General features: G+C 44.7%; 1 protein-coding gene across 2 annotated transcripts in view; it reads right to left on the reverse strand.

The window, feature by feature from the left end:
• Positions 1-418: 418 nt before the first annotated feature.
• DUOX2 (dual oxidase 2) overlaps positions 419-24,774 on the reverse strand; it is a 52,578-nt gene continuing 28,222 nt past the window's right edge. For both annotated transcript variants that reach the window (XM_083412947.1, XM_083412948.1), the window contains 17 exons: positions 23,819-24,004; positions 21,073-21,298; positions 20,123-20,216; positions 19,292-19,467; positions 18,430-18,499; positions 16,628-16,723; positions 14,207-14,385; positions 13,352-13,582; positions 11,609-11,708; positions 10,026-10,075; positions 9,302-9,429; positions 8,677-8,830; positions 7,670-7,902; positions 6,774-6,932; positions 5,485-5,640; positions 4,005-4,133; positions 419-933 (listed from right to left, as the gene is read on the reverse strand). In XM_083412947.1, coding sequence (XP_083269073.1) covers positions 811-933; positions 4,005-4,133; positions 5,485-5,640; positions 6,774-6,932; positions 7,670-7,902; positions 8,677-8,830; positions 9,302-9,429; positions 10,026-10,075; positions 11,609-11,708; positions 13,352-13,582; positions 14,207-14,385; positions 16,628-16,723; positions 18,430-18,499; positions 19,292-19,467; positions 20,123-20,216; positions 21,073-21,298; positions 23,819-24,004 — 2,490 coding nt within the window. In that variant the 3' untranslated portion in view covers positions 419-810. The remainder of the gene's footprint in view (positions 934-4,004; positions 4,134-5,484; positions 5,641-6,773; positions 6,933-7,669; positions 7,903-8,676; positions 8,831-9,301; positions 9,430-10,025; positions 10,076-11,608; positions 11,709-13,351; positions 13,583-14,206; positions 14,386-16,627; positions 16,724-18,429; positions 18,500-19,291; positions 19,468-20,122; positions 20,217-21,072; positions 21,299-23,818; positions 24,005-24,774) is intronic.

The following is a 24,774-nucleotide window of genomic DNA, read 5'->3' on the forward strand; positions in this document are numbered from 1 at the left end:
ACCCTGACAAAGTTACAATATCTAGGGTTCTTTGCAAAAAGCCTAGACCCTTAAATCTGTGTGTGTGTGTGTGTGTGATTTTATTAATATATATATATGATTTTCTGTTTTACAATTTTGAATACTCATTTAAACATTCTTAAAATATCAATGACTTCCCCTCTTATCTTTCCATGGTTCATTCTGCATATCATAAATCCCTGCATATTTTACATAAACAAAACCATTCAGTATTCCATTATTACATCCATCATAAAAGGTTATTTATGGATGCCACTGCTGCGGCCCATGTTTTGTTAGCCCCCAAAATGGAAAACGAATGAGGTCCCAACTAAAGAAGAATGGCAACTTAAGATGATGAAATTATGTGCAGCTTGCAGACTTAACATATAGAATAACAGAACAAGAAGAACATACGTTTGGAGAAGATTGGAAAATGTTTATTGAATATACGAGGGGAAATTATGTACACTTAAAAAAGCTGGCAGCATTAAGATAAATTCGACCCTTAAACCAATTTCACACTGGTTTACCATTGCACTAATGCTCCATGAATAGGATGTCACATCACTTTCCATCTACATTCAAACAAGCGAGTGCTAGAGCTATGTTTCCAGTCCATGCAGCAGTAACTTCTCAGGCATCAGAGGCATTAAAATTCTACGCAGGGATAAAAAGTACAGCTGTCCTTATGGTGCTAAAAGTAAGAATCCAATGTAAACCACTGTCCAACAACGCACACTGGAAAGAAGACAGCTGGTTGGGGAGATGGGCATTCAGCCCCCGGAAGCACAGCAGTCTGCTAAAGGGCTAAAAGTTCTCATAGTGATGGACAAAATAGGCTTGATCGCGCTTGTTGATCTTCTGACATGCTTTCTCCACATTCTTGGTCATGCCTGGAGGACCACAGCTGAACACACCAATCTTCCTCACCTGGAAAGAACAAACCAAAAGAACTTGGTCACCAGGCAATACCCAATACATTGGGCAGGAGCAGAAGAGAGGAAAGAAAGGAAATAGACATAGCCGAGCGAACAGCACTTTTGGGCTCCTTCCACTCTAGCGGGTCATTAGAAGAGCATTTTATGTATTTATTTCATGAAATTTATACACCACTTGATTGTCATAATAACAACAACAACAATATTCAAAAGACTTAAAGCTAAAACAAGAAAATCCAACAGCAATAGTTAAAAACATACAAAAAGTTGAAACAGTAAAATAGGTTAAAATTCACATCAACTTCCTAAGCGTCTTGGTAGGTTTGTCTAGACAAGAATGTTTTCAGCAGGTGCCAAAGAGAATACAGGGAAGGCACCTGCTTGATCTCAATAGGCATTCTTTAAATAAATGGATGTCTCAAAATAAGTGAACCGCAAAAAGGGGAGCGCCACGTCCCACTTTCTTGGGTCAGGCTCTAAGCTCCAGGTGATGCCTAAATGCATCCATGGCAGAGGCCTGCTCTAGAAGGAGAAAGAGAAGGAGAAGCAGAAGAGATTGCAGACATGAGCTGGATCATTTGAGGTCACACGTGGGGCACGCCAGTGTGAAATGCTCCCCCATGTTCTAAAACAAAAGAAATCATAGGAAGCCGCCTTATAAGAAGTCGGACTATTTCTCTACGTAGCCTGGCATTCTCTGCACATACTGCAGGCCAGTGGCGTAGCGTGGGGGGTGCAGGGGGGCCCGGCCGCACCGGGGGCAACATCTGGGGCGCTCGCGCTCGCACTTGCAGCTCTCTGCCCCTACCTGGCTCACTCACTCTCTCTCACTGCAGTGCTGGCTGTGCGAATCCGATCCGAGCCGCCGGGTCGCCGCCCACTGTGGAGGGGAGGGTGCCAGGCGTGCGGTGCGGTGTGGAGAGAGAGCGTGGGACTATCTGGGGGGGGGGGGCGCAAATTACTTGCCTTGCCCCGGGTGCTGACAACCCACGCTACGCCACTGCTGCAGGCCAGCCGCCAGTGTGAATGTCTTTCCCTGTCATCTGTTGTCTGATCCTTTCAAGTTTTAACTGCAGATACCGGAGGATTGAACCTTGCTCCTTTTGCATATAAAACAAGGGCTCTACCACTGAGCTACAGCTCTCCCAACATTGAACAGCAGAGAGGACATTTTTAAACCCTAGGGCCCCTCTCCAGACGAGTGTTTTATTGCGGATGTATCCCGCAGCACATTCTTGATACAGCATCAGTGGGTGATTTATTCTGCTTTAGTTTCTCCTGCGATCCTTCCCCAACCATATCCCATTACTGCTGTCCAGAAAGGCCATAACAAAGGACATGCTCCAGAACATTTGTGGTATAAAAAGTTACCGAATCTTTGCAGGAAGTTACAGGCTATGCACTGATTGGAAGTGAAGCAGTGTGATGGCCCGAAAACTTCTGCAGGCGCAAAAATGGAAATGGGATTGTGTGTGGTGGTCCCAATAGCATCATGAGCAGAAATAATCACAAATGTGGAATGAAATGGAAGTCCAGAGAGACCCCTTGTCTCCTTTTCTACTTCCATGATTTTGTTTTGTTTTGTTTATTCTACCACCTCAAGTTTCTACCATCTCATTCTGAAGCATGTGTAGAGGAAGACTTTCCTAAATGCAGATTTCTATAAATACCCAACCACCCGCTTGATGTGCGTCCGCTACAATTGCAGAGCAAGGGCTGCAACTCCACACACACACACACACACACCGCCTGGTTGTCCTGGCCCTGCTTCTGTGCCTTAAGAGCAAATCCCTTCCTCAATCAGGGATAGACACACATAAGGGAGAACCCACAATGTTTGCCATCTAGGCAGGCAGCTGATTTATAGATTCCACATGACCGACTTTTCAACTGACGATTGCTACTGTGTGACATACATCATGCTGTAAAACCTCCATGGCATCAGCTGATCTTTCTTTCTTTACACAACATACAAATGGAGCACTGCAATGAGGAAAGGAACTAACTCATGGCATACTTTTTATGTGATAAAGGTCAATCCGACCTGAGAGTGCTGTTCAAAAAAAATAAATAAATCCTGGCACAAGTTCAATGGTCTCTCACCCGTCTAGTTATCTTTTCATTTATTTATTTATTAATGACGTAATTCCCTGAGTTAGTTTCAGGCATAACGGATAGCGAGAAGAATAGCAGGTTTTAGCAGAAGCCGGAGTGTAGTGGAAGGGGGGAAATTCCTACATTGTGACAAATGTAGGAAAGGATGGAAAATGCTGCCTGCTTACATCCATGTACATGAGGTCAGGTTAGGGGCAAAGAAAGTTGTGGCTGGATCAACAGCACAACTGAATTCCCTACGGGGGCCTTGAAAGAATAAAACAAAGTTAACTTCAGAGCACAAGCTCACAGGCACCCACTTTGGAGTCATGAGGCTAAAGGAAAGTGGTCCTAACACTAGGACAAAGAAGGAAGACTGGCTGAAGAAGAAGGAAGAAGTCAAAGTATGGAAGGAAGTGATCTATATGCCAACAAGAAGGAACCAACAGGAGTAAAAATAGGTCCCCTTTCTGTCTATCGTCAGCCGTCCCTGGTACAGGTAACTGTCTAAAATGCATTGTTGCTTTTTGTCCCAACAACAGGAGAGATAGGAATCTGACCCAGTGGCTGGATCAAATTCTCTCCCCTGCACCAGAGGGATGCTAAGCGATGAAACATCACAGGCAGCACTGCTAATTACTCTTTTGGAAGCTTGTTGTGGTAGCTCTCCTCATCCTTTCAGGAAGGGGCCATAGCTCTGTGGCTGCTGGCCTGCTTTGCTTGCAGAAAAGTCCCCAGTTCATTCCCTAGGATCCCAATTTAAAATGATCTCAGGGAGCAGATGATGGGGAAAACATCTCAGTGAGCAAACATCTGAGCTCGGAGGCAGCAGCTTCCTGTGTTCCATTTAGCAAGCACGCTTGGCTAGCATAAGATCCCCTCTGTTGCATGAAGTCTGTTCATATACAATGCACAAAACTGAATCCCACAACTGCCCACAGGAGCCCTCTGCCCATTGCCAGCACTGACCTCAGGGTGGACCTCTTGCAGTGAGCAGAAGAAAGGGAGAAATGGCGGTCGCCCAAAGTGGGTGACAGAGCGCAGGCCGGTGAACAAGCTCTGGTTGAGGACCTTCTGGAAGTGCCGCTCGCAGATGTACTAGAAAGAGAGACGGTGACGGTCAGAGTATGGCTTGTGTCGGGGGAAGGAACCCACTGCTCACAGCCACCATTATCACCACCTTGTCATTCTAGATCCCCCAACATAGAAGCAGATCTTGTTAGAACAAGCAATGTTCTGATCCAGGCATGTAGCCAGGAACATGATGTGGAGATCTACGGGTATACTAGTTTAATTTAATATACAATTTGTATCTAGAATATCTGAAGGACCACCAGCTTCAGCACAACTCTGCCTGCCTGTTAAGAGCTTTGGGGAGGCTCTGCTGCACAATCCCAACAATGTCTCACGTGGGCTTGTTGGAAATGCAGGACAGGGTCTTCTTGGTGGCTGCACCTAGGTTTGGAAACTCCCTCTTCCGGAAGGCTTCTTTAATCCCCTCCTTTCCCATTTTCAGAAAGATCATTAAACCTGTTTTGTTTAGACACACTTTCCATACTTCTTCATGCTCGGAGGCTGATGACACTGCTATTTTTAGTGTTAATTATGGGTTTTAAATTTATTTTCTTCTCACTATTTTATTATCCTTGTGAACTGCTTCAGGGAGGGAAACTATGCGGAAGTGAAAACTGGTATATAAATTCATGCATAAACTAATGAATTTTTTTTTTTTAAAAAAGACATGTGGGTTGGTGGGAAAACTAATAAGGTAACAGCCAGAACAGCTCAGGTAATATGTCTAAAGTTATTAAATATAAATAAAGTGATACTGAATTTTATACATAAAAGAAGGACCTACTAATTAATAATACTTAACACTTGTAGAGTATATCACTTTCACATGTTCAAAGCACTTTGCACACAACTGCAAGCCTTACAACCACCTTTTAAGGTAGGCATTATTATTATTAATATTATTATTATTATTATTATTATTATTATGCTCCCTATCTTGCAAATGCGGGGACTGAGGCTGAGATAGCATTCATGCCAAAGGAGAAATTCAAACCAGGGATTTCCTGAATTGTAGCCAGTCTCGTATACACTATGCTACACCAGCTCTAGTATCTGTCAATTGTGCGCAGCACAATTTTTCTCGTCTGACAGAAGAAACAGCAGGAGCAACTGGGAAGGTCACTGGTGTTGTGCTTTTGCTTTTATCTTCATATGTAAAAAAACTTAGGGCATATCTAGACTTAACCTTTTGCCTTGCTCCTTCCAGGCAGATGTCCCCACTTTAACACACTGTGTCCAAGCATTTTTTTCTATTTTGCCCTGAGCTTTCCCTGCGAAAACCTGCTCTTTAAAGCGGAATCAGAACCAACGTCAACTCAGGTTTTCTGCACATATGTGTCTGGCTGCTCTGCAGTTTTGGCATGTAGGGGCTCACCAGCATGGTGGTGCGCAGGTCAAACTTCTCCGCCAGCTGTGTGATATAGATGTGCACAGAGACCAGATCGCACTGATCGTTCTCCTCCACCTCTCGGATGATGTCGGCCATCCACTCAAACTGCCGCTGGGTCCGCGTCACCCAAATGAAATAGATCTGGGAACAAGGGGAAAGTGAGCCAGGCCGTTATCAGAAATCCCCTGAAACGACACCTGCACCTGCTGAATGGGCTCCTCCTTCCAAGCTCTTGCATCGAAACCTCTCCACTCACCTGGACCCCTCTCATCCTTTCAACTCCATGGGCTGAATCTAGAGGCCTGTCATTGACCTCCTTTGGTCTTCTAAATTGCATCAGGAAACCTCGCTGGGCCATGTCAGAACTTCATGCTTTGACCTCTGCGTCCATTATCATTTCACCATCACTTGCTGTGATCCTTTTGGATCTTCTAATCCGAGCCCAGTGATTGCTTGTGCATACCAAGCTAAGCTCAGTAGAGTTGCAACTCCTGCAATTTTCAAGGTCTAATTCCAAGTGATTATACATCACAAGTTCTTCATTGTGGGAATATTAAGCACCCCGTGTTAGGAGAAAGCATGCTGAAGCTTCTACGGATGGGGTAGCAAATGTGGTGTCCTCCAGATGTTGCTGACTACAACTCCCATCATTTCTGACCATTGGTCATGCTGGCTGGAGATACTGGGAAATGGAGTCCTACAATATCTGGTCGGTACCAGCTTGAAGGAGGTTGGTTTAAGGCTTCCAAAGGAGAGGCTGTAAAGTCAGGGGGAACTATGTAAGAAATATGATTGCTCATTTTCTGTTACAGTGGTACCTCGGGTTAAGAACTTAATTCGTTCTGGAGGTCCGTTCTTAACCTGAAACTTCTTAACCTGAGGTACCACTTTAGCTAATGGGGCCTCCTGCTGCTGCTGCACTACCAGAGCATGATTTCTGTTCTCATCCTGAAGCAAAGTTCTTAACCCGAGCTACTATTTCTGGGTTAGCGGAGTCTGTAACCTGAAGCGTCTGTAACCTGAGGGACCACTGTACTTATATAGTCCACAAAACCTCTATGGGAACAGGATGGTGGCATATGTGCTCTGTATTAGGTTCTCTAGAGATATTTTTAAAAGGGTGCAAGAGGTCTCAAAGTAAAGTTCACATCTCTTCTGCTAACTGCTATGGGAGACACATCTTATGCTTTGAGAACCACACCAAGCCCCTTAACACTGACTCAGTGGCTAGCAAGGACAAGAATCCAGCCATTTCTCCATTCCTTCAACCTCACCTTCTTGCACAAGATCCTGGACCCAACTGATGACTTGAAAACGAGATCTTTGAGGATGGACGCAAAGGGCGTCACCCCGATGCCTCCTCCCACCAGCACAGACACTTCAAACTTGTTCCATTCCTGGTGCCCCTCTCCAAAAGGTCCATCCAGGTAGAGCTGGAGAGAGAGAGAGAGAGAGATGAAAACAAAACTTCACTTGCTCCCAGGCTGGCACCAGAGCTTGGCACGATTGAGCCCCTGCTGAGCCCACACCCCAGAAGGGTGCCCGCTAGATCATTTCCTTTTCCTCCCTGGTGTCTCTGCCTTCTGCCCTGCCCTGCCTTAGCATTCAAAGAGTGGCATGGTCAAGAGAGAGAAAAACAGCATAGGTGCAGACTCGTCTCTTAAGGCAGCGGTTGCAGAAGGAGAGGAGAACAGAATAAACATTTCATGAGACATGAGGAAGAGGGACCCACTCAGGGAGCCTGAGGGCCAGCACGGCTTGCTCCTTTGCTCAGATGACAGAGTAGGATGACTCCCACTAAGTCTAGTTAGCAAGAGCTGACTTCTGCCTACAACTAATAGTTTGGGGTAGGTATTGGAGGGATGGCTTTTTGCCAGGAATGGGGAACCTGTGGCTCTCCAGGTGTTGCTGAACTCCAACTCCCATCAGCCCCAGCCATGGTGGCCAATGGTCAGGGATGATGGGAATTGTAGCCTAGCAATGTCTGGTGGGTCACAGATTCCTCTTCCCTGTTTAGTTTTCTGAATTGGTAGCAGAGGAAGCAATTCTGTGGTTGGAACCAGAAAGCACAAGTGCTTTTAAGTATCTATTGAAGACATTTCTGTACCGCGGTTCTTTAAATCTATGCTAGGGTGGGTGAGGTGGAGAGAATGAGACGTTATAGCCTTACCTTGGGATATTTGCCAATTTCTGCTATGCTTTCCGGGGAGTAAAGCTCCCGCAGCCGAGTTGTCCAAGGCCCAGCTGCTCGAATGTGCAGGCTCAATGTGTCCTCATGGGGGGCAGAGGTCAACGTGAAGGGGTGGTACTCAGTGGTCCCCAGAGATAAGCAGGCAATCCGCACCCATTGCCCAGACCTGTAGTCAAAGTCCTGGGGCCTCTGGAACTGGAGGCGAGTGACTCCTGAGCCAAGAAAAAGGAGAGGCCTGAGCATGTCTGCCATTAAAGCACGAATCATAGAACTGGACCAACTCCACGGGTCATCTAGTCATCTGGAATCTCAGCTAAAGATATCCGGTCCCAATACCGTCCACTCAAATCCCAGCTAAGCAGGCTGAGCTGCCCCTGTCTGGGCCCAGTAAGAGCCCTAAGCTGCTCCTGTTGTCAAAGTTGTTCCTGCCCAGAAGGAGCATTTCCTTCCTCCCTGTCCCTCCCCTGAGAAAGCTCTCTTCAAGATAGCCCTGCTGCCTTGAAGAACAGCTCCTGCCACTGACAAATATGGCAGCCTAGCACCAGAGATGGAGGGTAGTGTCATCTTAGATCAGGGGTGTGGAACCTCAGGTCCCATGGCCAAATGCAGCTCTCTAGCCCTCAGGAGTTCTGCCAGGCCACGCCCTTCTCCAGGCCACACCCCCTCATTGGCCCTGCTTCAAATCAGGAGTGCTTCTGCCTGGCTGGAATGTGTCTGTGAACTCTGACAGGGCTTCTTGCTTGTCCAGATGAAGGACTGTGAGTGGTCTGTGGAAGAACACACCCTATTTTACATTCCTTGCTCCACCCACTTCTGCATCTGGCCCCACCCACCACTGGCCTGTGACTCTTGGAAGGTTGCCCAGAATGTGGTTCCTGGGCTGGAAATGGTTCCTCACTTGTCTTAGATGTTACTAGTGATAGATCAAGGACAGGAAGTATTTTAAACAGAGAGAGGACCAGCACCAGAAGACTTCTAAGTTGTACCTGATGGGAGAAGTTCAGCCTTCACAACAGCAATTTCCACCTTCTTCCTGCTCAGGCTGATGAGCTTGTCTGCCCCATAGATAAGGGCTGGGACAATGAAATAAATGTGGAAGCGGGGCTGCTGGATCAGAGCGTAGCTGCCGTGGATGATAACCTGGAGGACACATCGTAACCCAACACTTCAGTTATATTGCATTGAGAAGAAAAGAAAAACCTCTTCTTCCACGACTGTGCTCAAGTGGGCAGGCAGAGCACCAAAGGATCTTGCACAAGCAAAGAGCTATATTTCTCTACCCAGAAGCCTCCATGAACATCCAAACCCGCCTCATGCCGAGCCAGAACATTGATCCATCCAGCAACAGCAGGATGGAGAATGTGGGCTTCCTCATTGCAGAAACTGCAAATGCCAATCTCCCCCAAATCCGGACACTGTGCATTGTTTACATTTGGTCACATCCACACGATGCATTTAAAGCACACGGTTTCCTCCCAAGAATCCTGGGAACTGTAGTTTATTAAGGGTGCTGGGAACTGCAGCTTTGTGCATGCTTTAAACGGATGGTGTGTGGGTGTGCCTTTTGTTACAATTGCACTTGGGTAGAGGCAGGGCTCCAGAGTGAGTTACCAGGATATAGAGAAGTACGTAGAGATGGTGAGTGATCCAGAACCCCTGGAAGCTGATTCGCCGGAAATAGTGAGTTGCAAAGACATACATAATGGCGAGGACAACTAGAAGAAGCACCCCAGTCATGCCTGAGAGAGAAAGGAAAAAAAGATGAACACGTGTTAAAACAGATAGCCGCCATGTGTGGTCCTGCTCATAGCTGTCAACTTACAGATTTGAAAATAAGGGGCTAGCGGTCTCAAAAATAAGGGATCAGCAGCCAAAATAAGGGATTTTCAAGGCACAGGTATGTTCAGCTTCTGAGGCCCTCTGAGCCAAAGGCAGAAAGCCCAGCCAGCAGCCAAACGAAGCCTGAAGTGGTGATTCCCACAGCGCAGCAACAGGGCAAAGGGGATGCAGCAAGGAAAACCACTGTGGCCGATTTGATTGGCACAAGACATGCAAGCTCCACCCCCCAGTCGTTCTTAGACTCCTTATTGGGTGAGCAACGCAGCCAAGCAACACAGTTGGAGCCTCCCTCCTCCCTGGCCAGCAGGGAGGGAGGGAGAGGAGCTGCTTCCTTTGAAACCTGGGAAATTTAAGGGACATCATCAATAAGGGACAGCAGCAGGACACGGCACTGGGATAAGGGAGTTTCCCGCCAAATAAGGGACGGTTGACAGCTATGGTCCTGCTGGTGCAACCCACCCACCCTCCAAGCGCCCACACCTCCACCTGCCCTTACCTGGGACAGTCTCAAAAAACCACCAATAATATTTGCGAGGAAACTGTGACCTGGAAAGAAAATAAATGACGGCACAATGTAAAGCCTTGATAAGAACAAGTAACGCAGACTGGAACGAAAGTGATATTGACAATTAGGATTGCAGCCCAAGTGTTATTTATTTGTCTTAACTGCTGTTTTTGGAAATAAGCAGCTCCACGTGAAGGCATTGAAAAGAGGGGAACTGCAGGAGAGAAGGCGAACCCTGGATTTTGCCCTGTGCGGTTTCCCCCCAAAGTCATTGCTTACTATACAAAGGAAAAACATAACAGTTTTGAAGGTGCAGTGATACAGACTGGGGATACAGAGGAAAGGATGAATACCACTGTCACTCCCTGACCTTGAAAGAAGTCATGAATGAGTCATCATTACAGTGGTACCTCTGGTTAAGTACTTAATTTGTTCCGGAGGTCTGTTCTTAACCTGAAACTGTTATTAATCTGAAGCACCACTTTAGCTAATGGGGCCTCCCGCTGCTGCCGTGCCACTGCTGCGTGATTTTTGTTCTCATTCTGAAGCAAAATTCTTAATACGAGGTACTATTACTGGGTTAGCGGAGTCTGTAACCTGAAGCGTATGTAACCTGAAGTGTATGTAACCCAAGGCACCACTGTACTATTATTTTAAAGCAAGGAATCTTGACCTCTCCTTTGGGCCCAAGTTGAAGCAATCTTGTGAAAATAGGGTATGTGCAGACTGCGATTCAATGCAGCTGGTTTCAATGCCTCTGTTACAGGGGTCAGCAAACTTTTTCCAGCAGGGTCCGGTCCACTGTCCCTCAGACCTTGGGGGGGGCAGACTATATTTTTTTTGGGGGGGGGTGAATGAATTCCTATACCCCACAAATAACCCAGAGATGCATTTTAAATAAAAGCACACATTCTACTCATGTAAAAACACACTGATTCCCAGACAGTCCAGGGGCCAGATTTAGAAGGTGATTGGGCTGGATCCGGCCCCCGGGCCTTAGTTTGCCTACCCATGGTTTAGAATGTTGCCTAGACATGACTTTTGGAGTATTCAAAAGACTGGTTCAATATTTCAAAATCCACCAAAGAGGTATTGGGCTTCCCATGCTAAAACAGTGGTGAGAAAAAGCTCTAACTGCACAAAATGCTCAAAGATCATGGCTTCCGTTCTTTCTCCAGCCATCTGGGTTGCCCAACTCTCCTTTGCGTTCTTCAGCTATTACCGTATTTTTTGCTCTATAAGACGCACTTTCCCCCTCCTAAAAAGTAAGGGGAAATGTGTGTGTGTCTTATGGAGCGAATGCAGGCTGCGCAGCTATCCCAGAAGCCAGAAGAGCAAGAGGGATCGGTGCGCAGTGATCCCTCTTGCTCTCCTGGCTTCAGGGATAGCCACGCAAAGCCTCTTGAGAGCAGCGGGAGTGCTCCTGCCTCTTCGCGTTGCTTTGCGTTGCTTTGCATTGCTTTCTTGTTTCTTGTTTTCCTCCTCTAAAAACTAGGTGTGTCTTATGGTTGGGTGCATCTTATTGAGCGAAAAATACGGTATGTATAATGGGCGAGAAGGCACTCCCAACTTACCCATCGTTTGTAAAGGTGTTGGAGAAGAGGCAGGACAGGACGCTGAGAGGGGTGACTGAGAAGATGTAGACATTCACAATATGGCCCAGGGTGTGCAGAACTGCAGGGTGCAAAAGCAGTGAGAGAATGCATCCACAGCAACAATTATAAAAGCAATTTCAAATCTGTTCCGGGCTGTTAGCATTCTTTTTTTCTTTTTTTAAAAGCAAATTCACAGTCCTTGAACTGAAACACAGCTAACTCTTTGAAAGTTGCACTTCTCTGAATTTCATTGTGCAGTTTTCCCTCCAAACATGAATTAAATGAATATATTAGGTGGAAACATGCATAAAAAATAACCGTGAAAATAACACAAAATGCATTCTATTACTACAAGTTCCTTGCAAAAATGTGTGCATTAATCAAAACTGCAGGCAAGATGTGTTCATTAGGAGAAATAAATGAAGAGCTAAATGAAGAATTTTCAGGATTTATTTATTTTTTAGAGATTGCAGGTGGCTGTGGAAATGTGAAAAACTGAATTTTAGATGGGAAAAATGAGAAACTTAAGAATTGTTACAAAACAGTGTTGATCATGAGAGAGCTGCTGCCAGTCAGAGTAGACAACACTGACTTACTATAAAGCAGCTTCCCAGTTTCCTCACTTGGCACCTACATCGCTCTCCTATTGGTACTCAGCAAATACTTTTCCATTGCTTGCCAAGGCCCCATGAGCCACAGTGATCCAGCGAGGGGCAAGAGAGGGCAATGCTTTAAATTCCCCACGGAACCGCCCAGCTGAACCCACTCCCCAAGGGCAGCCCCACCCAGCTCCATCGGTGTGACCAAGCACCAGCAAGTAGGGTGCCAGTCTCTGCCCCCTGGCCGGATCACTGTGGGGGCCTGAGGCCTGGCCGCAAAGCCACCCACCTAAGGAGGTAAGTGGACTTCTCTTAGGTCTTTTAAGGTGTCGTTTGTCACTCTATGTGTTTTGGCTGGTGGTCTTCAGCTCCTGTATTTAATGGTGATCTTAGCTCTTGTACTTTTTATTGTATTTTATCGTGGCAACGATAAATGGATGATGATGATGATGATAAATTTTATTTATAGCCTGCCCTCTCCAGCCACAACCGGGCTCAGGGCAGCTAACACCAGGTATAAAACAATTGATTAAAATACAACTTAAAAACAAGATTAAAATACAACATTAAAACATTAAAAGATTCATTTCAGCAGAAACTCAAATCAAAAACTTTTTGGGGATGAAAACGTCAAATCTACACCAAGGCCAACTCTCCAGACTGGTCCTACATGGGCCAGAAAAAAGCCAGGGAAGTCCCCAAATAGGAGTTCCATCACAGAAGGAGAAAGGAAAAAGGAAGGGGGGGGGGATCAAGTTGATTCCAAGCCAAAGGCCAGGCGGAACAACTCTGTCTTACAGGCCCTGCGGAAAGAAATCAGATCCCGCAGGGCCCTGGTCTCATGAGACAGAGCGTTCCACCAGGCTGGAGCCAGTGTTGAAAAGGCCCTGGCTCTGGTTGAGGCTAATCTGACTTCCTCAGGGCCCGGGACCTCTAGGGTGTTGCTATTTATGGACCTTGAGGCTCTCCGTGGGGCATACTGGGAGAGGCGGTCCCGTAGATACGCACTTTCCTCGTATCATTATTTAATCGTTATGATTTCTTTTCCCCGGAAATTTTATAAGGTGCCTCGCCGACCCAAGCAAGGCATTTGAACACGTGTGCGGGACCTCTCAGAATCTACCTGAAAAGATCAGGGCTCCGGTTGCAATCCAACGGTGGAAGTCCACGGCAGAATCAAAAGGGATGTAGCAATTGAAAAAGGTCTCCCGCAGAAAAGTGATGAGGTTTCGGCACATGGTGAGCAGGATAAATGAGTACATGAAGGAGATGCTGGCTCCTGCTCCCCGAGAGATGAGGATGCCCACAAAGGTGGTATCTGCAATTCCTGTGGGTGGCGTTGCAAATCCATAATCTAGAGACAGAGGAGAAATGGTTTGCTGCACGAACGAGGACCTCACATGCTCCCATTCTCCCCTCTCAGCAGGCTGGGGTTATAAACATGCTGGCATGCCTTACAAGCCCTTTACTACTTCCCGGGAAAGAGCAAGGCAATGCAAAGCCATTCTAAATAATACGTTTTGTTACCAAATATACTCACACCCTGAAAGAACTTCCCTCCTGCTTCTTACTGCATGCCCAGTGGGGTGGGGTCTGGGTTATAGTGGAGCTATTCAGCTTCATTTTACAGCAACAGCACTGCAACTAAAGTTGTGACCCTATAGGTCTGGATCTCCAAAGCAGCCACTAAAAAGCAGGACCGGGAAGTTTAGCAACAAACTTCTCTCGTTAGCAATTAACAGGCTCTACTTGCAGCAGTCTTGGGTCTCGCTTTTTTTGAGTCTGGCGTTAGTTTGTGCTGCAAGCAGATACATACGTGGTGGCATCCTTAGCTGGGGCTGCCACTCACTGCCTCCTCTGGAGACAGACATCTCTCCTTCCTCAATGAATGAGGATGTGGAGTTCCGGCCCTGGCTGGCCACGCTAGGTCCTGGGCGCAGCAGTTGGCTTGGTGGAGCTAAATAGGCTGGTAACTCACAGTATGCCCTCTCCACAAAGACCCCAACCGTGATGGCTGAGAATATCACCACGCAGATGATGTGGCGACGGTAATTCTCAATGAAGCGCTTGAACTGCTGGACTTTCTGGTGAATTTTGCTCCTCTGGTACTTCTCCCTCCGGGCCTCTGTGTAGAGATAGGGCTGGGGAAAGGACAGCCTGCAACAAGGGAGTGAAGGTCCATATGAGGATTTGCAAGGCTGCCAAGATATGAATTGACTAGGAGAGCCCCGCCCATCCTGGGGCCAGTGCCCTCCGGATGTTGGGGCACAACACCCATCACCTTTGACCACCAACACCAGAAAACCCATCTCATTTGGCTCTCCATCACACCTGAGATGGCAGGAGGACACAAAGGCGGTCCTCAGAGAAAGAACCAGGCAAGCTGATACATTCATGGGCAACAAGTTTGTTCTTAAAGTATCTTGGAGCTTGTCAAAGATTATGAAGTTCATGTATATAACCAAAAGCTGAAAGAAGATCTACAGAGCAGATGAAGGTTTTATCTATAGCAGACATTATTTACATACATGGACCGCTGACCTCAGTAAAAATGAATTGCCTAACTTTACTACACCTTCAGAATGTCTCATAAGAAAATGTAAACCTCCTTCTGAGGAACTGAAAACATATTTACTAATGTGTTGTTTAGAAGGCACTGATTTAAGATATCAGGACAACCCAACCTAACTAGGAATCTCAGAACAGCTAGTTATGCACACAGCATTGCTCAGCAATAAAATCTATGCTAATTATTTGCCAGTGCATTTGACTGTAGTGCCAGAATAAACTACTGTACAGAAATCTCAGTATAAGATGTTTGCAAGAAGGAGCAAATCCAGAAACTGATTATGCCCCATTATTAAATGTTTATTTGCCAACTCAATTACATTGCAGAAATAGTTCTTGAGCACAGCTGAAATATATAAACTACCGTATTTTTCGCTCTGTAAGATGCACCAGACCACAAGACGCACATAGTTTTTGGAGGAGGAAAACAGGGAAAAAAATATTCTGAATCTCAGAAGCCAGAACAGCAAGAGGGATCGCTGTGCAGTGAAAGCAGCAATCCCTCTTGCTGTTCTGGCTTCTTGAATAGCTGCGCAGCCTGCATTCACTCCATAAGATGCACACACATTTCCGCTTACTTTTTAGGAGGGAAAAAGTGAGTCTTAGAGAGCAAAAAATACGGTAATTTTGGTCACAGTAGGGTGAGTCACAGTACTTTGTTGTTGTGTTAGGAACACAGCAAAATGTCAAAGAAGCACCAAAAAGACCCATTCTCATGTTGCCACCTCAGATGGCAAGTGCCAGGTACAGGTTGGCTCATGTGGGGAGTTGCAGTCCTTTAATTAAGTACACAAAGCCAAGCTGAGCATTGATGCAACACGTACATTGGCCCTCAGACCACAACGGTATAAAGTCCATTAACTACTTTCCTCTGAGGTTAGTGCCAAGGCTTTGTCACAGACGAGACAATGATATATTTGGATACCTTCCAGGGATTGATTTTGCTCTGTGGCCTAAAAGCTGACCACAAGGCAAACAAGTCATTGATATCAACAAAACTCAACAGTGTATAAAATGAGCATTGTGTGTTTGCCTAAGGGAGAGTCCGTCAGAAATGGACAACAATTCTCATCAAAGCGCTGCATCACAGGCAGAGGTGATAAGGTGGAAGACATTTACAGGAATATGGAAATATTATGATGCTATAGGCACACAAAGGCTGGGCATTTCAGAGAACAATCATAAAATGCAAATCAGCTGTGATGCTATATGAATGTTTACATCTGCCACCCCCCACCCCTGCCCCAGGGACTGTTTTATTTCCCTTATGTACTATAGCAGAATGAAGTAGCAACTCAGAAGAAATGATGCCATCTGCATGTATGTTTTATAAGTTTCCTCTCCCACGTATAAAAACATAAAAGTGCGTCATAAGGTCCCATAGAAGAAGCCGATGTCTACTCAGAAGTAAGCCCAATGGAGTACAATGAGGTTCACTTCCAGGTAAATGCGTACAGGGCTGCAGTCCTAATCTTACCCTTGGGGCAACTGGAATAGCATGTAAAATGGATACGTGCCAACTTGGCTACAACTTGGCTACAACTCAATATTATTAAAACAAAAATCCAGAATAAAACAGCACTTCAAAGGCATATGGAGAGCAGGAATTCAGAAAGTGGAGAGAAACAAAAACAGGGCCCTGGACAAAAATATGACTCTACATGAGATCTGATGTAACTGATGGTTTCTGCTTCACATATGGCAGAGGGAAGGGAGTTCCACAATGCAGTTACAGTGGCAGAAAATGCCTGTTTTGGGATCACCATGATAAATTCTAATCTAAATAGATGTCACGTTGGAAGGCTATTAACAAATACAATCAGGCACTTACTTTTTTCCTGGCCTCCTCCTCAGGTTTTGCCCTGGCATTCCCCCAGAGGTCGCATCTCCTTCCAGAATCAGGGGCTGTTCCCGATTTAGGATGATGCTTAAGGAAGCAGATAATAGCCTTTCAGAGAACAGTCTTATCTATTACACGACTTGGAACCAAGAAAGCTGACCCAAGCCCTTTGATTTTATGGTTGCTTAGAGGGGAAAAGTTTGCCCACTGCAAGTGAATAACACCGGCCTCCCTAAATATTTCCCATGCCCAGATTATTTATTCTGCCACATTTCTGGCAGAAGAAACAACTCATCTTCTTTAGCATTTTGTTTTCTGAATAACAGCTGTAGCTCTTCTAGAGAAAGTGGGTTTGATAATGGGAAAATGCTAAAAATCTAGTTGCATGGAAAACAGAACAGGCATTCCTCTTAGGGTGTTTCTGGGGAAGTTTCTTATGACATCTGATTTGCAGCCATACGGTTGTGTTTAGCATAGCAGCACCTACACTGCGGAATCAATTAGACAGGGGTCGTCTGTGTTTTGTTCTATATGCTGCCTTAAAATGATTTTATTTACCCTGTCATGTGAGCGAGTTTTATGCCATGTTTTCCACTCTTGAGACTATTTTTTTCCTTGATTCCTCAGCATGCAATTTTATTTGTAAATATAATAAAACAAATAGAGACATAGGACAGCTGCCTTATAGCAAGCCAGACCACATTGGTTCGACACTGACCGGCAGCAGCTCTCCAGGGTTTCAAGCAAGGAGATGCTAGCGAGTGGAGCCAAGTCATTTTGCATGCATGACCTATGGATCAGGTTGTTTTTCTACGTGACTGGTAGTCTGGGCTGGCTGCTGCTAGCACCACAATAACATCGCATGCTGGGTGACACCCTTTTTAAAGGAGTGACAATAACATCACATGCTGGGTGACACCCTTTTACAGCACCCGGCACTTTCATTGGCATTGTGTCTGGAAGTGCCCTTAGGCCTAGCGTCGTTTACTCTTTGGAAACAAAGATCTCCGGTTAACTGCTGCTTAGCCCATGCAATAATACTGTTCAGAGGAATGAGCAGGTTGCAGTTAGACATATCTTTGGCACAGTGGTAGCCCAGAGGGCATAATGGCCTCAGCACTCTCTCCAGGAAACACAGTGGAAATTCACTCAGTGCCGTTTAAAGAACCTTAACGTGGCTCTTCCTCCTATCTCTCTGCACTACCTTAAATATGCAGAAACAAGTTCATCTCACAACCTTTCGTTCCTCCTCCAAACCAATTTAAACACCTTACATAGCAACCATTTAAAAACCAGGGGAAGTGGCAGGGTATTTTTGTTTTTTGTTTCGGAAGGGTAAGGATTTCAGCTGGAAAATGGAGAGTGAGGAAATGGTTAAAAGACCCTCCGGAGCTATGTTTCATGAACGAGAATACCCTATAAACAACGCTAAGTTTCACTGTCAAGCAGCAATGTGTGGGAATTTCTTTCAAAACCAGTAGGTGAATTTACTCTTTCACTTAACTGTAAGGAATGGGCTGATTAATGGAACTATAACCACAGCAAAAAGCTTAGCAGAGAAACGGAATACACATCATACTTTTAAAACACATTTAAGGCACATCCCTGACACACACACCCCAAAACAGAATCCTTGTAACTGTAGTTTGTTGAGGGTGGTGGTAATTGTCCCTGGGATACTTTAGAGGAGGAAATGTGCTTTAAATGTATGCTGTGTATCTGCGGAGCGAGTGCCGGACGCACTTGAGATGAGCCCAGCTCACAGAGGATCAGTGGCTGAGCAGAGAGCTTACTTGTTGCTTCTATCCTTGTCGATGACGGAGGCTCGATTGCTCACATTTTGTCTGAATCTGTCAGGAATTCCTTTGAGAGACAGAATAAGGAAAGTCATGTCTGTTCATACGAAGGATTTTGCAGAATAAGGGGAAGAGAAAGAGCTCACTAGCTTCTTAGGGTTGCGTCTCAGACCAAAGGTCCATATAGTCTGTTTCTGACAATGGCATTGTAACTATAGGTGGATGAACACATACACAGAGGCATTTCTAGCAGGAAATTGGTGATGTAAAGAGATGCTTAACCCAAGTGCCAGACAGCCAGAGCCATGGCTTGGTGATCTTACACCCCTGGCAGAACTGTCCAGAGTGTGCCCCCTCAGCCTCTTCTTTCCGCCTCTCCTCCAAACCCCTCCCCCATTCAATTCACCCTCTATTTAAAACCTTTTCTTATAAGGCAATAATCAATATTTATATTTATGGACATATTTTAAAGCCGATTTTGTGGGGGCCCCCTTGCCTACGCCCCTGGAGGGGGCCCACCTCACCACTCTCTAGCTACGGCCCTGCAGATAGCCACCTACCTGGCTGTTGGGCGCTTGGCAATCCCACACAAGGGAGTTATAATTGATGCCATGGGATCGGAAGGTGGTTTGTCCTGCCCACCTGTCAAAGTTGGTTTCAGGAAGAGATGTGGAGCTAAGAAGATTCCCCACCGGTGGAGTAGAAGGAAGGCTGATTCTCCATTGCAAGTCCAACCACGCTCCCCCAGTATTGTGAGGGCTGGAAATTCCAATTTACCTAACAATTCAGCTGCTTAATTTTGCCTTTCCATGCCCCCCCTCCCCGCAAGCTCAGGCCTGGGCTCTCCCTTTTCCATTACCTTTAACGCAGAGTTGAGTGAAGCGGAACTCCTGGTCGTGGTCCCGCAGCATGTAGTTAAAATCTTCCCAGGTGAGCTCCTCTTTGTCTTCGAACCCTGACTCCTTGAACAAGGACTCTATGACCTTCTCAGTCTGATCTCGCGAGAGGCAGTTGTTGTAGATCTCAATGAAAGACCTAAGAGGCAACAGAAGACACAGCGCGGTCAGCAAACAAGGAGCCTGTTGCAAAAGCTGCCATGAATCAAAGGGCTGTGGGCAAAGTGGCAAAGTGGCATGGGTACATGCAAAATGTACTGAGTCAAATTATGTTCAGAAAAGGGGTCCAGAACATCTGAGTCTTCACTAAGACCCTTGCAGTCAGATGTCCACCCTAAGCATTTCCGGTCACTAACAACACAACCTCTACCTGCTTCATTTTTCCTTACATTATGCATTCTGTTCTCAATTGCAAGAGTTTATGCTATCAGATGTCATATATGTACTGAGCATTGATTGGTTTTTTTAAAAAAAGAATATCAGAATCCACTAGGGAGAAACTGTCACCTCGTGTGAATTTCAATTTCAAAACTGGGGCTGGAGAATCCACTCTTGGTCACTGGCCTTGTTCCTCACCCTGTAGGGCTTTTGCCAAGAAGGAATGTGTCCTTGCATTTGGATAGCACACTTTGCTTGGCTGGATGGAGGGTAGAGAGAAACTGGTCTTTTGTACAAAGTTACTGTTTACATTTCTTGACCTGTTTTCCCTGCCCACCACTGATATGTGGCCCTTGGGAGAATAGAATGTGGCCCTCCAGGTGAAAAAGACTCCCTTCCCCGGCACTAGACAATACCTCAACATCCTGAAGAATTCTTCCTTTGAAAGAAAGCCATTTCCATCTATATCATACATGGTGAACATAAGTTTTGACTTCTCTTGGGGAGATCCTGGTGGAGGAAGAGTAAGATGAGTAACATCAAAAATACTTACCATAAAAATGCTTATCATAAAGCCCATTTGATAAGGAATTTTTATGAGAGCCCAATTCTCCAGCCCCACAATAACTTCAGAGGAACTGATAACTGAAGGGAGGGGATTTGTGTTCCAGGAAACTGGTGGGTGAGAGGATGCGGGAGAGACTATTGTTGCAGCCTGACACATGAGGATGACGCAGATCTCTCAGTTTTCCTTGTTTCCTCTCTTTAGATTCAGTTCTTCACATCCCAACATTAGCTGGCTGGCCATTTTATTTAAAATCCTCATAAATATCTATCTGCACTTTAGTGCAGAATACAATTTTGAATTGCAATTTCACTTAATGTATGCATTCCTAGAAAGCAATTTCCTCTGATACAATGCATTTTTGTATGTTATTTTCACTAAAATATGCATTTCTAGACACACTTTTACCCTGTTGGTTTTTCCACACATTATTTGGCTGGAGGACCAAATTGCAAATTTTGGATAGGTGTGAATTTTGAAGAAACGGCTATGTTTCGGTTGGCATACCATTTGGAACTGGTTGTTAAATGTGAACTGAATCAAATTTCTCTCCCGCCTTTATTGGGAATGGCCTTCCCATAATTATCCTGATCAGTAGCTTCTCATGTTGGTTGAGCAGGACTCACTTCCTGCTGAACCAACATGATTCCCCCTTGACCATCTGGCTGCTGGTCTCTCCTACTAGAGATGTTCCTTGATGTCCACATGATGGACACCTGGAATGTTTTCCTGTGTAGAATTCTGAATGCCCTGATTAGGCTCCATTCCCTCCCATACTTTTTTGCTGATATCCAATTTCACCTTTCATAAAGACCACGAAGATGTCTAGGAACTCCCGGAAGGAGAGATATCCATTGCCGTCTTTGTCAGCGAGTGAGAACATGGAGTCCACAAACACAGACTGGGGCTTGAGCCCCAGCGCATCGGCAAACTCCTCCCTGCTCAGCTCACACTTCAACGCTTCCTTGGCTTTCTGGGAAGTTTCCAAGCTGAGCTCCCCAGCGTCTAATCTGTCAATGTCTAGAACCTGGAAAGGACAAAGCACATGGTGAGGTTCCTGGAATAACACTTCTCAGGCTCCCCGGGAATAAGAGAACTGCAACAAACCCGGGACGCTCTGCAAATATTAGTTCAAAATAACTTATCAACCAAGGTTTGATTTCTATCTCCATAGTTCAGAACATTGATCGGATCATCTAAGCATTATGTACGGTAAGTGGCTCTATTTGATGTTTAACAAAAAAGAATGCAGGAAATCCCCAACAATTAAAAGGACACAGTTCCACGTTGGGGGACAAGCTGCTGTAAGGAAGAAGGAGCAATGGCTTATTCATGCCACGCTTGGGCAAAGGTTTCTGGCAAGAAGTGCAAGGGAATGTTCTTTCATATGTGGTTGTCTTGTAAAAGGGTAAAAGAGTATTGGGAAATGATCCATAATGAATTGAAAAAAATGTTTAAAAGTACTTTCCCCAAAACCCCCAGAGTCCTTCCTTTTGGGAACAATTCAGACTCAGATACCCAGGTGTCAAAAAAGGTTATTTATGTATGCCACTACTGCGGCCCATGTTTTGTTAGCCCTGAAATGGAAAACAAGCAAGGTCCAAACCAAAGAAGAATGGCAACTTAAGTTGACAGAATATGCACAACTTGCAGACTTAACATATAGAATAAGACAACAAGAAGAGCCTACATTTAAAGAATATTGGAAAGCGTTTATTGAAAATAATTGTGTGCAGCTGAAAATACTGGCAGCATTAAGATAAATTCAACAGTGTAAATAAGTTTTGATGGATGCAATAATGGAATACTGAATGGTATGGTTTTTGTAAAATATGCAGAAATATAAGATGTGTAAAATGAACCATGGAAAGAGAAGAAAGGAAGTCATTGGTATCTTAAGGATGTAAAATGAGTATTTTAAATTGTAAAACAGAAAATTTAATAAAAATTATCTATATAAAAAAGAAGTGCTGGCCTTAGCTGTCTTTCCCCCCACCCTTTTGCTGACTGCAATATTTGAGAGGCAGTATTTGGAGGTGGGGTTAGAATGCTGGGAATAGACAAAGGACAGCAGGTTCGAATCTCACTGGGGAGATCTGAGGCCTGCCACTGTCTCCAGCTCTCACTGAGCACCCAGGGTATATCTGTGAGGATAAAAATGGAGGATGTACATAATTCTGAACTCCTTGGAGGAAGGGTGGGATAAAAAAAAATGAAATTAATGAAATGAAAGAAACTACCATGCTCCTTCTTGCCATGCTCATCAGGCTCTGCATTTTTGAGGGGGGCTTTAAAAAAAAAAGAATTACGCCAAATTTGCATAGGATTGTACCCAGTGCTAGCCCTACACAGAATGCACCCATTGATTAATGAATGTTAAAAGATTGTTGGAATGAAGTTATACGGCTTTAGTAGAAATGTTGTAAAGATTTAAGTATAAATAAATTAATAGAATTTTAAAGGTAAAATAAGGTTAGAATGTGTTAAGATAATTATAGGACAGAAAACAGAGGAGGATGGAAAGGAATTGCTGAAACAATTGACAGAAGTGGAATACAAAAAGGGAGGTGCGAGGAGGTCGGTGAAATAAGTGAATGAAGGATAAGATATTGAAATTGTTTGAGTGTTTTAAATTGTTTAAATTGTTTTTGTTTGGTTTTGTTAGTTTAATGTGTTAGTGTTACGTAGTGTTTTTGTATTGTATTGTTCTTCTCCCCCCCCCCTTGATTTGTAGTGTTTAAATTGTTCAAAAAGCAATAAATATTATAAAAAAAAAACCACCAGAATGCACCCATTGAAGTGAGTGAACACGAGTCCTTCATTAATTTTCAGGAATCTACTCTGAGTAGGACTAGCATTGGATACCTCCAACAGCGTCACTGACATGCACTCCTCTTGGTGGGATGAGCATTTTTCGAGGAGGAAGTCATGATGGGAACACATCCCCTGTGGGACTCTGAAAGTGGCTGTCCTATATTGAAAGGATTGTGTCAAATAGGTAGGCACATGCACAGATCTATCCCCGAGAAGGGCTATTTAAGGAAAGAGTTGGAAACATTTGCCTGAGCAACACAGTGAAACATTGAGGCTCTTTTTCACGTACACATGGCAAATTACCTTGATTATACACAATAACATCATCACTATGTGTGTGCTGTCCGCTTATCTTGTTTGCCCTCTACATGTTCTCAGAGACAGATGTTTACATTTGCAGCTATTTATATCTTAGTAGGGAAGAAGAGCCAAAAAACAAAATTTGCATGTGGTTATTCGATGCATGGCTTTCTTTGAAACAAGTCCCACTGTGTTCAGAGGGCCTTGCTGCCAGGTTTGTGAACACTGTGGGTGGTATTCAATGCTAGTCCTACTCTGAGTAGACCTATTGCAGTTAATGGCAGTGGCTAACTTAGGTTCATTCCTTTTAGTGGGTTTACTCTGAATAGGATTTAGTTGAATACAACCCAAGGCACCAGATTCAATTAACCTGGTACGCCAGCTGAAGTCAGTGTTCTTTTGTCTGTCCTGAGTTCTAGTGTTATGAGATTACCTGGGCAAATATATGCCTGAAGAAAATATCTAGGATGTCCTTTCTCTGCTCCTTGGTAACAGCCTTCTTCAGCAGCTGCTGTTCCTTCATGTCAGATATGTGGAGAGAGAGTCCATTTCTTTCAAGGTAGACCTTCAGACGATTAAGAAACTCCTTTCGCTCTGCCTCGCCATCAAATTGCAACACCTATGAATAAATGAGATGGAGAAGTTCTGATTGTGGAAATCCCTTCTCAGGAATATCTCCTTTTTTGATCTTTCTACATAGCAACTAAAAACAATGGATGGACAATGTTGCTTCAGCTGCTGTTCATTGATTTGTTTTAAATTGAGGCTTAATAAGGGATTTTGGCTGATAGGAAATCAGGATTTCAACAGACATCACATTTAATGAGTGTTCAGTGTCTGTACACAAATATCTGAGCTGCACACTCAGTGCTGGATTGAAGCTGAAGCTTAAATATTTCAAAGGACCTCAAAATACATCTTTAAACTATATTTAAAGTTTAGCATAATTGTCTTTCTGTATGTCAACAGTCATATATGCTAAGTAAGAAATCAGAAGGCATTTCTGTTTGAAAGCATTTCAGATGCAGATATGCTTACTGGAAGACAAAAGTTTTAGTTTTTTAGTTGCATCCTCATCTATGTATCAGTATATAAAGGCAAATATAATTTTTTATTACAGTGGTGCCTCGCAAGACGAAAAGAATCCGTTCTGTGAGTCTCTTCGTCTACCGGTTTTTTCGTCTTGCGAAGCAAGCGGATTAGCGGATTAGCGCTATTAGCGGTTTAGCGGCTATTAGCGGCTATTAAAGGCTTAAGGGATTAGCGGATTAGCTGCTAAAAGGCTATTAGCAGCTTAGTGCCTTAGAAAAAGGGGGTAGGGAGCGGAAAAAAACCCCCAGGAATCGCAAGACATTTTCGTCTTCCAAAGCAAGCTCATAGCAAATTCGT

This window comes from Podarcis tiliguerta (assembly GCF_965153285.1).
Source record: "Podarcis tiliguerta genome assembly, chromosome: 14".
NCBI classification, from domain to species: Eukaryota; Metazoa; Chordata; class Lepidosauria; order Squamata; family Lacertidae; genus Podarcis; species Podarcis tiliguerta.